A 14113-nucleotide genomic window follows, 5' to 3' on the forward strand; every position below is an offset into this window, starting at 1 on the left:
TTTAATAAAATGATGTAAAATCATATTTGTTTTACATTGGTGTAAATGTTTCCTTCATTATAAATTTACATATTATTAAAAAAAGAAGAAGCTAATTTAGCTTTTGTATATTTATAGAATTGAGAAGTCTTATACTTTTTGGTAAGATAAAAATGTGCCACATAGAAGGTTAAATTTAAAAAAAAAAATAGTAATTCTAGTTGAATCCATGACACAGAAAAGTAAAATTCTGTAATAAGATTTTAACAGAAACGAGCTAAAAAGATATACCATTTACGAGGATATACATTAAGAAATGGTTTTTAGTTATAAAATTCAATAATCAAATTATTTAATTAATTTAAGTTTGATTTTAATATTTAATTTTAATTTTAATTATTTGTATTAGAATTCGAGTTCAAGTTTAAATTTAAATTTATAATATCAATTAAAATGGTTATTCTCGTAAATTACTCAAACGAATGAATACGAAAATTTTGAAATCAAATTCAATTAACTTGCCATCTATCGTAGTATTAGTAACCATAGTTTAAAGTATTTAGTACCCCCTTATACTATAGTCAAAGTTTTATATTTTTATATTTATTTTATTATTTATGATTGGGATTCGTGATTATATATTTAACAATGTCTTCTGTAAAATTTAAAAGTAAAATTAATGATGATATAAATGAAACAATATTTAAATGTTGACGAATTTCAAAAGTTTGAAAGAAAAAATATATTAGTTCAAATTATTATGTCTCTTTATAACATGTTACGACATCACACTGTAATATTATAATAGTATGGGTAACTTTTTAAATTTTGGAAATTTTAACTTGTAATTATTTGACTAAATTTTAACTTGTATGCATATTATAAAAGTTTAACAGATGCATTTATAAAAAAAAATATTTAAGGCACTTTAGATGTATAGATCTTATACACCATCAGTTAATAATAAAATGGTACATCACTATTAGTGTAAAATAAAAAACATTGAAGGACTCGAAAATAAATAATATTAACTTTGTTAAACATAATTAAATATTAATTATAATTTTTTTCGGGTTCAAGTTTTCAAGTTTTAAAATTTAGGTTTAGGTTTTTAGGTTTTAAAATTCAAAATTCAAAATTAATTTTTTTTACATTTTTCTATTTAACGATTATAATTAATATTTATTTTTTTAAAAAGATAAATTTATTAATTTTATTTTTAAACCATTTAATATTTTTTGTTTTACATAAGGGATGATGTACTATCTTATTATTAAATGATCGTACATAAAACCTATGCACTAATAGCACATCAAATATTCACTCATAAAAAAATAAACATTCAAGAATTTATGATATAAATAATATTATATTATATTATATTGAGTAGTTGTATATATAATACGAAATTTTCTAATGTTTATTAAAATACTTAATTTTAGTACATTTTTGTGGGGAGCGTAACGTAAAATTTTCCAAGAGATTCGTTTGTTTGGATGGGAAACTTAGGTTGTTGCAATTCACGTAAAATTCATGGTCGATGTTACGTGAATATATAGTCCAAGCACGCAATTGCCATTACCAAATTAGCAAATTCTCAAAGTTCCTTTTCAAGCTTCAAATATGCTAAGGCCGAATAAAATTATTATTAAATAGGTGTAAAATCCTATAAAAAAAAAGAAATTAAAAATTTGTACTTGTCCTCACAAATTTCGACGTTTTTCTATAGCTGTATTTTAATAAAAGGATAAAATGGTACAATTTAAAAAAAAAAGATTATAGAATAAATAAATAATTATAAAATAAATTACTTTAGAAGAGATAAAAGAGTTAAAATAATAAGAAAATAAATTACTACTTGCCTAACCTATTAAAGCTTCCTTAAACTATAGGTTAAACTTGGATTGATTTTTTTTTAATTTGAAATAATCCAAGACAAATTACATTCTTTTAATAAAATTATCTTCAGTTAAATTTAATTATAAATATAATAATAAAATGCATATCCTATTTCGAGCTTGGTGAGGCAAAAAATAGACCAACAAAAATGAAAATGCTCTAGACTCGATGAGCATCGTACTATTCAACCATTTTATATACTCTAAATATCTCAAATTTGTAGACATGTTTATGAGTATTGCTGACTATGGTCTGTATTTATAAATGGCTTATGTTTATACTAATCTATGAGGACAGTAAAAACAAGGGTACGTGTGGTAAGTCCAAAATCAATATGAAAGTAAATCTTATGGTTTGAGCTGTTTTTAACTATTATAAAAAAAAGAAGGGTTAGAGGAAAGAACAAACCCATTTGAATGATGAGAAAACCCAATATCTGCGATTCTGGTTCAGGTTCAAGCAACATGTCAAAGGAGTTGTTGAGAGATTCTGATTGAAACAATTTCCCCTTCAGCTCCAGCTCTCATGGTATGGTACTTTATTAAGACGCCTGCTTCTTGGAAAAAAAAAAACCGAGCAATCACAATAAATTAAGTAATATCCTTACAACTAATTTGAATGTTCGGTATATATATTAAGTTTTAATTCGATTGGCATAGGTATTGTTATCAATGCAGGAGTATATGGGTAGAGAAGGGGCTATCTGTAGTTTTAGACATACTCTATGATAAAAAAAAAATTGTAGATTGTGGAGTTTGTTACCTTGATTTTCTTGTAAATTGGTGTTGACTGCGACTGCATGAAGAGCAATGATTGCTTTTGGTTGAAAGTCATTGGGTTGTCCTATCCATGACTTATAATCGAAGATCCCTGTAAGTTTCATTGGCAAAGCTAAATCAGATCCTATAGCATCTTTTGAATGTCTTAAAGTTCAATATATATACCGAACAGAATGGGCAAATTTTAGGTGGAGAATAAAGTTTTACCCGCAGTTGACTTGCTTGTGAGGTACTTGAAGTCAAAAATAGCTCCATAAGCTCCTCGTACTTTCTTTTTGATTTCATGAGATCCAACGAGTTCATAGTCCCAACTCCCATCCTGGAACCCTTGGTTAAGGAACAGCTCAATATGCCTTGCATCTAACATCTGCATTGTTCCTACATAAACAATCAAATCTTCTTTACTCCAGGCTCTGCTGCTTCCTTTTAAAAAGAGCAGAAGCTTTTATCAATGCGACACAATTGACAGTCTAAACTCATGCTCAGCAGATACCAGAAATTTCTCCAAGATAAATTTGGCACCATATAAATCAAAGCAGTAATCTATATTTCAACAGGAAAAAAAATGATATGATGCTTTTATGATTCTGTTAGTTTTACATTTCCATCTCAAAGTCATCAAATGTCAAGCATGATCCTGCCAAATACAACGATTTCCTGTCTAAAAATTCATTTAAAGTATTTGTATCTGACGCGCATGCATGTTTGAACGTTAGGGTATGACCCTTCAAGAACCTTCCAAATACAAGAGAAACTTTAAAAAAAATTAAAACATATCAATGTCGTACATATATTTGTATCTGACACTCATTCCAAGAAAGTAGTTGAGAACAGAACAGAGATCAGCAGAGATGGAATGTAATTCTTGAATATCATAGGTTTTAAACCTTTATTTTCATGTTCATAGCATTACTATAAAGAATCTCTTACTTTGCATTTTCATGGGCAGTAAGACATTTTCATTGCTCACCTTCACATTTTTCTTGGTCACATACTGGGCATCGAACAAGTTGTAAATCTAAAAAAAAAAATCAACCATGTTGAATCGAGAACTTAGATGGAATATCGATCACAACTTAAATAAAGAACATGCAAACATCTTAAAAGAGATAAAAATAGGAGGCAATAATTTATAGGATTTGAACCGTACCAGCTATCCAGATTCCGGTCTTGATTTTCCTTAGCAGACACGAGCCGTAAGACTGCAACATATCATCTATATTTTCCTGTTTTAGGATTTTCACAGATGCACTCATCCTTTGGCTCAGAAATGCTACTTCGGAATCGAATGAAAACGCCCCAATCCGCATCCAATCTGATTTATTCCCCAACAAAATCAAAATACAGTCGCTGGTAAATTGTCCTTGTACTAAGCTCAACATCTGATAATCTCGCTATAAATTGATAATCAATTCAAATGCGTCAAACAAAATCTACACCCCAACAAGATTTGAGTACGACAGATATCTAAACATGAACATATGAAGATATGATCATCTAAAAAACCTCGAAATAATTTAAAGAGCTGATAAATACTCATAAATTTACTCCCAAACTTCGAGTAAAATTGGCAACTAACCAATGTGTTTCTCCTGCTGGCGGAAAATGAAAGAGTGACTTCCATCTGTAGAAGCCATTGGAATTTCAATGTAAAAAACAGTTAATGCGCGTACAGGTCTAAGATATCTAAAGAGATTTGAAGTTTACCAACAACTGAAGCATAGAGCTTGGACCAACTGAATGCTACGTGACCAGGATCAGGAACCTGAAGATCCCTCAAGCATGTAAACTTCCATATACAATCTTGCATGATAACACTGTTGAACCATTTATTAGTAGCTCCCAGCATCACCAATGATCGTCCATCCAAAAACCTGGCTATGTATGTCCATAGATCCTGCTCATACCTTTTTGAGTATATATATGAATGAGAGATGATTAATTTTAAGCAACTCAATACGGTAAAATTTTTACAATTAATAACTGTTTGGTTTCTGAGAAAACAAAAACAAATCAATATATAACTTGATTCGGAGCAATCACTTTCTCGAAAATTAGTATGTGAGAATTGAAAATTAAGAGTTCTGTTCTCTGTTTTGAGCGAAAATCTACAAGTACAAACTACAAATGTTGCAACATTTAACCTCCGGTATAAGAAATGAGTAACAGAATTAATGAAAGAAGATTAATGTCGAGGAAGTGTTTGCTAACTAAGAAAATTTAACGGATAATAGAAACTAAACTTTCTACTTCCCGAGAAAAAAAAGGAAGGAATATGAAAAACATTAAAAATTTGAAAATTACGAACGAAGATTTTCAAAAATCTGTTAATGTTTAAGATCCCGCCATTTCTAAGCTACCATGCAGATCTTCGAATTAAACAAGCGCACAAGATTGACATAATGAAAATTAGTGCTGCTAATTCAAAATCAGAGACAAGATTCCACTGGAAGGAAAACATGCATTTAGTGCCGAAACTTAATGAAACAACACTCTCTAGAACTGAACCGTCTTTGAATAGCAGAGACTCGTTTAAACTTCCAGATCAGCGGTTCATGGAGACCTTTTTTAAAGGAAAAAAAACAACAGAAATGATTTTTCTTCCATTTTAACACATCATCGATGCACGAAGAAGCGCGAAACTTCGAAAAAAACAGAACTAGTGTCATAAACGAAAAAAAATTCATTACAAATTGTTCTAGTTGAATCAGCTAAAACTCGAGTAGGCGAGTAGCTCAAATTCCTTTTGATCATCGTTTGTTTCTTCAGATTCAGCTTTTTTATAGTTAAATGACATTATCAAACTTAAATTCGAACTGATATCAGATCAAAATAAACTACACCAGCCCAAAATCCAATGGAAACAAAGAAAAGATTTGAGAAAATCAATTTGATGAAGCTCCAAATCAAAGAGAGATTTGAGAGATTACCAATTGAAGGTAGAGTGATTGATGCAACGAGGAGAAGAGCAACTGCAAATTCCCTTCGTTCTCTTCAATCGCTTCCTCATTCTTTCAATTGATTTTGAAAGAAGCACATTGGAAATCTCTTGGTATATATAGGAAGCGACGCGCCAAATCATCAATATTCAAAGGTAATTCAGAAAAAAAGGGAAAAATATGGAACGGATCTGAAATTTGAATCGTGGATTGGACTTAAATTAATGGATCTTTTTATTGGGCCTATTTAAAGCATTTTGGACCGATTGGGCAGGGAAATAATACACATAATTCTAGTCAAAGTATATTGTAATCGGAAGTTGTTGTACAGTATTATGGATGAAGAAATTAATGTTATTTAATTATGATGTCAAATTTGATGTTGCAACAATTTACTACGATAATAAAGTGTAACAAACATATCTTAAATTTGAAGTTGTTGGAGGACGTGTGTTTAAATGCACTAAAGCGCATTATCTTTCTATTTATGAGTTGAGAATGGACTATGAGTAGTTCTAGGCATTGTGTTAAAAGAAAATACCTAATTTTGAAATCTCGATGTGGCAATGTTAGTTTAATTCTAATGTACATGTATTGTTAAATGTATATATGGGAATGATATAAGTAGTTGAAATGGCTGGAATTTGCAAATTGTGACATATGTTGAATTGGATTTTAAGTTTGAATTGTCAATTAGGTAATTTTGGATAGAAATTTTGTTTGAATGGTAGCATATGAGATGTTGAGAGTATTTATGATGTTTAAATGGTATAGGTATGAATTTGGTTATTTGTTTAGTTGTTGTAAATTGGTTACTTTGAAAATAGACGGTGATGTCGCGGCGACAGATCTTCAACGTCGCGACGTGAAATCGATAGAGAGTGGCGCCGTGACCACAGACCCCCAATGTTGTGATGACACTCACTGTTTTTTTGAGGTCGCGACGTGATACCCTCGACATCGCGATGCCAATCCAATAGTTTTGAAAATGTTGCATTTCAATCATTAACCAACCTTGGTTTATAGAAAGAGCTTTCATAAGCTCGGTTGAAACCCAAATTTGATTATATAACATGTTGTAATTATATAATGAGCTTAACAGTATGTATTAATTGTTGAATTGAATCGCAATTGGAATCGTAGTTACTTTGGCAACGAATGTGACATCCTATAGCTCAGACCCAGCGTTCGAGTCGGGTATGTGGTGTTACAAATTTAGCATAAGAGAAGTAAGATTATCCAATGGTAGTTACCTTAATGGATGTCCTACAACACTTAATCATGCCTCCATAGGCTCTAAACCATCCTCAATCAAGCTTTTAAACTCTATTTTATCATTTTCTTATTTTCCATATCTAAAAATATAATCCAAAAATTAATATAAATTCATCCTAAACTTAATCATGAGAAGTCATAGATAATATCAAGCTATTGTAAGTGTAGGAAACTATTTCTTACCTTATTAGGGCTCCCTTTCACAAGCCATGAATTTTCTCAATAAAACCCATGAAACCCTAAGCTGCCATGGCTAAAAATAGTGAAGGAAATGAACTTAGAAGGTTGATTTCGTGAAGATTTCAACATTATATCTCAAGAAGGTGAATATTTTGAAATGAAGTAAAAAAAAAGGCAAGAAAAGGGAGAGGATGAAAATGAACAACCATGGGGGTTGTTGGTACATTGGATAGGGATGGCAAAAAAAAAAAAAAACTTGAATCCGACGGATTCTAACCTGACCCGATCCATTACGGTCAGTTTTCTTTTCAAAAATTGGGTTTGGGGCGGTTCAGGTGAAATCATAAAAATAGTCAAGTTAGGAAAGAGTCGAGTTTGAGGTAAATCCGCCTTGCCTCGCCTCGAGAAATTTATAAAAATGCCCTTGATATATATAAATTTATGTATATAAAGTTTTTGCCTTCAATAAATAAATATATAAATAAATAGATCTACATGTATTAAGTTTTAAGTCTAAACTAAAAATAATAATCTTATTTACTTCAAAATAAAAATAAAATAATTAAAAAAATGTAATCTGGTTTGCTTCAAAATAAAAAATAAAACAATAAATTAAATTCGAGTCGTGTCAGGTTGGGTCTGGTTGGAGTTGGGTTTCCTATTAAATTTTATGTTTGGATCTGGGCCGATTTTTCCTCTTAACAGTCAAGGTTGGGTTGATGTTAGAGTAGATTGGTCAAATTTTGGGTTAGGTTCGGGGCATGTAAATATTCGCCATGCATTCACTACAGCAAAACAAGTTTTTCGTGGTATTTTTAGCGGCGTTTGAATGAAAAACCCCACTAACGATCGAGCATTAGCGGCGCTTTAAAAAAACGCCTCTAAAAATCGAGCATTAGCGGCGTTTTAAAAAAAAAGCCGCAAAAATTAAAGTAGGACGTCGTCGTTTAACGTTGACCTTTAGTGTTATTAGTGGCGTTATTCCAAAAGCGCCGCTAATGCTCATATCTATAGCGGCGCTTATTGAAAAACGCCGCTAATGCTCAAATCTATAGCGGCGCTTATTGAAAAGCGCAGCTAATGCTCATATCTATAGCGGCGCTTATTGAAAAACGCCGCGAATGCTCAGATCTATAGCGGCGCTTATTTAAAAACGCCGCTAATGCTCAGATCTATAGCGGCGCTTATTTAAAAACGCCGCTAATGCTCAGATCTATAGCGGCGGCTTTTGAAAAACGTCGCTAATGCTCGATTTATAGCGGCGTTTTTTCAAAAAGCGCCACAAAAACATTTTATTGGTTTTTTATATTAATTAAATTATTTTTAATTGAATATTTAACTTCTTCGGGAAAAATATAATGACACGTAGAAAAAACTTGAAAATAAAAACATATAAAAATATATTTTAAAAATGAAAAAATAAAAATACTATCATTTAAAATGATTTTAAAGTTTTTTTGTTATATGACTGATTGTTTGTCAATTTATATATTAAATAAATTCTTCTATAATCATAAAAGGGATAATATTGAATTACTTATCATTATAGTTCAAGGTTTATGGTTTAGGGTATATAGTTTAAGGTTTATGGTTTATGATGAGTTAATATTTTAAGGTTTATGAATTATGGGTTTAGGGTTTAAGGTTTAGGGGTTTATGGTTTATGAGTTAATATCTCAAGGTTTATGGTTTATGGATTATGGACTTAGGAATTATGATTTATGGTTCAAGGGTTGAGGTTTAGAGATTTAGGGTTTATGATTTAGGGGTTAAAGGGTGAGGGTTTAGAAGTTAAGGGTCTATGGGTTAAGGGTACATGGTTTAGGGTTTAAAGTTTAGGGGTTAAAGGTCTAAGGTTTATGAGTTGGGGGTTATGGGTTTAGGAATTTAGGGGTTAAGGCATTAAAGGGACATGGGTTATGGGTTTAGGGTTTAGGATAATTAGTGTTAAAAAAATTAATTAAAATTTGAAATAATATTATTTAAAATAATTTTAAAGTTTTTTTTGGGTATATGAGTGCTTTTTTTAAATTTATATATATTAAATAATTTCAAATTTTAAAGATTTCAAATTTTCAATAATTTTCAAGATTTCAAATTTTATCTAATTCTTTTAACTTTTAGTTAAATTTTAAAAAATTATTTACTTAAATAAAAAAAATTAAAATTTAGGTTTCTAACTTTTAGTTAAATTTCTAACTTTAAACTTTTAGTTTCCAACACCTACAGGATAATTCTTTTAATTTTAAAGTTTTTTTTTGGGTATATAAGTGATTTTTTTAATTTATATTATTTTTAAATTATTTATTAAATAATTTTAATTTTTAAAGGAATTAGCGGTCAAAAGGTATACTATAGCGGCGTTTTTTTATAAAAACGCCGCAAAAGAGCATCATCTTTTAAACAAAACGGCGCCGTTTTGTAGGATTTATTAGTGGCGTTTTTTGTGAAGCGCCGCAATAGGTTTGGATTTAGCGGCGCTAGTGTATAAACGCCGCTAATATTATTTTGTTCAGATCAAAGTGTCGTCGTTTTGTTAGTTTATTAGTGGCATTTATTTGAAACGCCGCAATAGCTTACCCTTTTAGCGGCGCTATTGCAAAAACGCCGCAAATGCTAAATTAAGTTTGTCAAAACATCGTCGTTTTGTTGTCTTCATTTTTACAGACGATAACACTTAGAAATTTTGTCAAAGTCTCCCCAGTTCATTTCCCCTCTCTGCCTCAGTCCCCAATCCCTAAAGAATCATCACATTTTTTCCCCAATTCGACATCCGAAAATAGTCCCTTCTTCCCCAGTTTGAAATCCCTAAAATTCACCCTTCCCACTGGCCATTGATTTCCCATCTATAGAAAATTGGATTAAGAAAGGAAAGGTTTCAGAAGTTGGCTTCGGGGTTGAAGAAAACAGTTCAAGGTAAGAAAATAGTTCAACGATTAATGGTTTTCAAAGTTTATTTCTTCTATATTAATGATCGGTATTCGAAGTGTCAGGTGTCCTGTAGGCGTTGGATTTAGGTTTCTAACTATCCCTTTTGCCATTTTCGTTTACACCTGTAAGTTCTTCTCTGCTCATCTCCTCGATAATTTTTGGGTTCAACGGAAAAGCATATTTCTTTTCTGCTTCAGATTTCAAATTGACTGGTTCTTTTCGTTATTTGCTATGTTATATTCTAAGTTCATTCAAGTTTCTTATCTGGGTTTGTGTTGCTTGATTCAGTTTTGTACTAAATGGAGTTGTATTTTCTTTTAATAGCTCCTGCTGGAAAACTGGAATTTGAAAATTTGAATCTTGTTCTTGGAAAGCTTAATAGGAGTTATATATATATATTTATCCGTGTGTGTGTTCTATAACTTAGTCAGGTTTAGATGTCGTCTTCGTGATTGAACTTATATGAATTGTTTTTGTGTTTATATAAATACATAATTCTAAATACATAAATTCTGAAGTTTGTGAATTTTATGAATTATTTGATTTACCCAAAAATTTTATACTAATAAACTAATATAGTAGGAACATTAGTTTTACTGAATTGAGTTGCTCGTGTTTCCTATTTCGGAACATACGTACTAATTCAGAAATTGCTAGGGAGGTTTGTGCCCAATTTAAATGTGGAGTAGTTCCAGTTAGAATTTCTTAGCTTCAACAATGAATAAACATGTGGTATCCTTCTGTTGGAATATCACTATTGGTCCCCAACTTTGAGTGGAGCATCTAATTCCAAAACACATGGTTACCTTTCAATTTCCATTGAAAACATAGTTGCTCTTTTTCTATTGGTTCAAATCCATACCTGTTAATAAAAATGATTGAGATTTAGTTGAGTGAACAATAAATATAGACATATGATATGCATGTTTAAGGTTTGTTTATTTTGAATCAGTAGGTGCTTTCTCCCTATCATATGTTTATTTGTTAGTTTTGTTGATTGGCAAAGGCTTTACATTTTTTCAATAGGTGTGTTTAGTGTATGTTTAAGTAGGTTTCGGAAAAAAAAGAAAAAGGTCGAAATGTTTGCATATTTAAGATATTTTATGTGCCAAAGCTATTTTGCTGGACAGTGTCCCTGTTATGTGCCAAAGTTTAAACCGCAATGTATTGATCTCAAGAGGAAAAAATAAAGCTCTGAGAATTTGATTTTTTTCTTCTTTAATAGTTAATCTTCTCTCTCTCTTTTTAAATTGCAGATACAGAAATTTTGAACGGTTGCGTCGACATCTAAAAGAAATTCCCAATTATTCATTACATTTGCCCCCCAAAGAAGATGCATTTGTTCAACAGCGGTGCATTCATCTTGACAAATATCTGCAAGTAATTTATGTCCTAGTCTTTCATTTTTTTAGGATGGTTACTTTTGAACTTGTTTCTTCAACTAAGCCACCTCTTTACAGGATCTGTTGTCTATACCCAATGTGGCTAAACAACATGAAGTGTGGGATTTTTTAAGTGTTTCCTCAAAGGTGCGTGTCTTCTATGAATTGGGTGCTTCCTTATTTAAATAATAAATTGAATTATTGAATTTAGATAATTTAGTACAATTTTAATCAAATTATTGAATTATTGAATTATTGGGTGCTATGACACATCTTTTTTATGTATTTATTATTTGGAGTTGTGTATAAAATGAAAAACTTTAAAATTGGAATAGTGAAGGAATTAATCAAATTAGTCAATTAAACTACAATTAGAGTGAAATCCTAAATTCAAGATCAACCTGATGGAATTCAAATAAGCTTAAACCTTTTGACTTTCGCTTTGCTTTTGCCTTTGCCTTTGTGGTCTTTTTAAGTTTCATCCTTTGTTGGATCTTACAATTGTTGAAGGCATTTTCAATTATGTTAGCATCAATGAATGTCCTTTGTTTGAGCAGTCTTTCAATTCCCACATTATGTTTCATAAGTGTTTTTTTTTGTTATTATTTTAACATAGGAAACCAAAGTATACTTTATGTGTAGCTGACTTGCCTTTGCAAAGGATGTTGACTGTGAATTTAATATGTAATTGTTGCGTTTTTGAATGGGAAATTGGTTTTCAATTTGATTAATCTTTAAAACATTATGAAGACTTCATTAATAAATCCGTGCGTTTAACTGCTAGCTAACAATGAAATCAAGAGTGAAATTTTCAAATAAAACATATATATAATTTTTTTTTCAAACCCAGATTTTGCTGGTAAAAAATTTAGGAAAAAGTTGAGTATGCATATGATAGTTACACTTGAGTCTAAATAGCATAGCTTCTTAATTGTCCATTCAGCATTGCTGTATGCTTTTCTGCATTTATATTACTAGAAAGTTTGAACCGTTTGTTAGCATTTATATGCAGGTATGTTGTTTCTGTTCTTGGTTATTATGCCATCCTTACTATTTATGCTCTGGTTTCTAGCTGTCAGTTGCACTTTGTGGTTTTAGTACTTCAAAACACAAGATCTTCTAGAAATCTTCTTAAAAAAATCAATAAGCTAATGATACTCCAAGTGGGCATCAATAAGTTTAGGAACTCAATCATGTAACACCCCGAACCCGAGACCGACACCGGAGTCGGACACGAGATGTTAACAAACTTTGAAAAATTTTTCCAGACACTGCCCAGTCTGAGTACTAGTCGCTTCAAAAATCATATCTTGAGTTTCACAACTCAAAAATCAGTTTTGTGATTTTTCCCTGAAACTAAACTCATGTCCCCACCTATGGATTTTTTTCTAGAATTTTTGGTCGGGCCAATTAGTACAGTTTATTAGTCAAAGTCTCCCATGTTACAGGGGTCGACTACACTGACCTTTTCCCATTACGACTGGGATATCTCTCTGCACAGAGCTTCAATACTGATGCCGTTTGTTTCTATGGAAACTAGACTCAGAGAGGAATCCATACATATATGGTATGACCCCTAATTATCTCTGGTCAATTTATAGTGAATTTCAAAAGGCGGAACAGGGAATCCAGAAACTGTTCTGGCCCTGTTCCACAAGAACCCGAATATCTCTTACTGTACTGTTCCTATAATTGTTTCGTTACTTCCATATGAAAGTAGATTCATCAAGGTTCGATTACATAATTTATTCACTATTTAATTCCACTCCTACGAATTCTTGTGATTTTTCCAATCCACACCACTGCTGCTATCAGCTTCTGTTTTCAAAGTGAACCTTACCTAATTTGGGGTTTCATGGACCAACTAGGGCCTTGTCATACATAAGCCCACATATGATCATACTTAGCCATTCTAGTGGCTGATCATTTGCTCAACACTTCCATTCCAACTATAGTTACATCATGAAACCATCTATACATTCATAAATACGAATGGTCTAATGCCATACTCCACTTCTACAAGCCATTTTCGCATGGCTGTACACTTATACATTTCATAAAGTACTCGAAAGACAACAATGGGTAGTCCTATACATGCCATAACAAAATTCAACCAAAATAGTACCCAAAAGAGCCTTTGATAGTGTGGGCGACTTCAACTTCAAGATGCCGAGTCCGATAGCTGGAGAACCAAAAATCTATAAAACAGAGGAGCAATGTAACGAGTAAGCAATTTATGCTTAGTAAGTTTGAGCAAGGAATTCCAGCATAAACAAAGAATATCACACATTTAGCTAAACGGAATATTTCATAATACGCAATTTATCGATATTAAACTTGCTTCACAACATTAACAACCCTTATGCACATACACAATAGACTAACTTAGCCGAAGGCCGATAGCTCGTTTATCAACTGAGCGAACATTTATTTGTAAGGGCTCGATTTAATTCAACACATACGTAACATATCCCCATATTGGGATGTTTTTCGAGTATTCGCTGGAATTTTACAGCAAGCTCATTCATTACCAAATCACGTACCTTCGGGATTTAACCGGATATAGCTCCTCGTTCAAATGCCTTCGGGACATAGCCCGGTTTTAGTAACTCACACCATGCCTTCGGGACGTAACCCGGATTTAACAACTCGCACGAATGCCTTCGGGACTTAACCCGGCTTTAATAACTCACACGAATGCCCTCGGGACTTAACCCGGATTTAGTATCTCGCACAAAGGCCTTCGGAT

At 31.7% G+C, this 14113-nt stretch overlaps 1 protein-coding gene across 3 annotated transcripts; it reads right to left on the reverse strand.

The window, feature by feature from the left end:
• Positions 1 to 1260: 1260 nt before the first annotated feature.
• LOC107930480 (probable F-box protein At3g61730) lies at positions 1261 to 5750 on the reverse strand. 3 transcript variants are annotated; one of them, XM_041075669.1, is made up of 8 exons: positions 5588 to 5750; positions 4365 to 4564; positions 4237 to 4281; positions 3808 to 3972; positions 3628 to 3675; positions 2865 to 3035; positions 2641 to 2748; positions 1261 to 2431 (listed from the first exon to the last, which is right to left on the reverse strand). In XM_041075669.1, exons 1-8 carry the CDS (start codon positions 5737 to 5739, stop codon positions 2346 to 2348), a joined length of 975 nt encoding a protein of 324 aa, XP_040931603.1. In that variant the 5' UTR covers positions 5740 to 5750; the 3' UTR covers positions 1261 to 2345. The 3 variants fall into 3 exon arrangements, with proteins under 3 accessions (XP_040931603.1, XP_040931602.1, XP_040931604.1); XM_041075668.1 differs by having other exon boundaries at positions 1261 to 2434; positions 5588 to 5747; XM_041075670.1 differs by having other exon boundaries at positions 1261 to 2428; positions 5588 to 5743.
• Positions 5751 to 14113: the final 8363 nt, after the last annotated feature.

The sequence above is a fragment of the Gossypium hirsutum genome, chromosome A08 (assembly GCF_007990345.1).
Source record: "Gossypium hirsutum isolate 1008001.06 chromosome A08, Gossypium_hirsutum_v2.1, whole genome shotgun sequence".
In the NCBI taxonomy this organism is placed as follows: domain Eukaryota; kingdom Viridiplantae; phylum Streptophyta; class Magnoliopsida; order Malvales; family Malvaceae; genus Gossypium; species Gossypium hirsutum.

Excerpts from the sequence above, each read along its gene's own strand:
- LOC107930480 (XM_041075668.1), bottom strand. The coding sequence starts at position 5,739 with ATGATTTGGCGCGTCGCTTCCTATATATACCAAGAGATTTCCAATGTG. Across the intron at positions 3,036-3,627 it reads TGACCAAGAAAAATGTGAAG|GAACAATGCAGATGTTAGAT; the intron begins GTGAGCAATGAA and ends TTGTTTATGTAG. Across the intron at positions 2,435-2,640 it reads CAATTTACAAGAAAATCAAG|AAGCAGGCGTCTTAATAAAG; the intron begins GTAACAAACTCC and ends TTTTTTTCCAAG.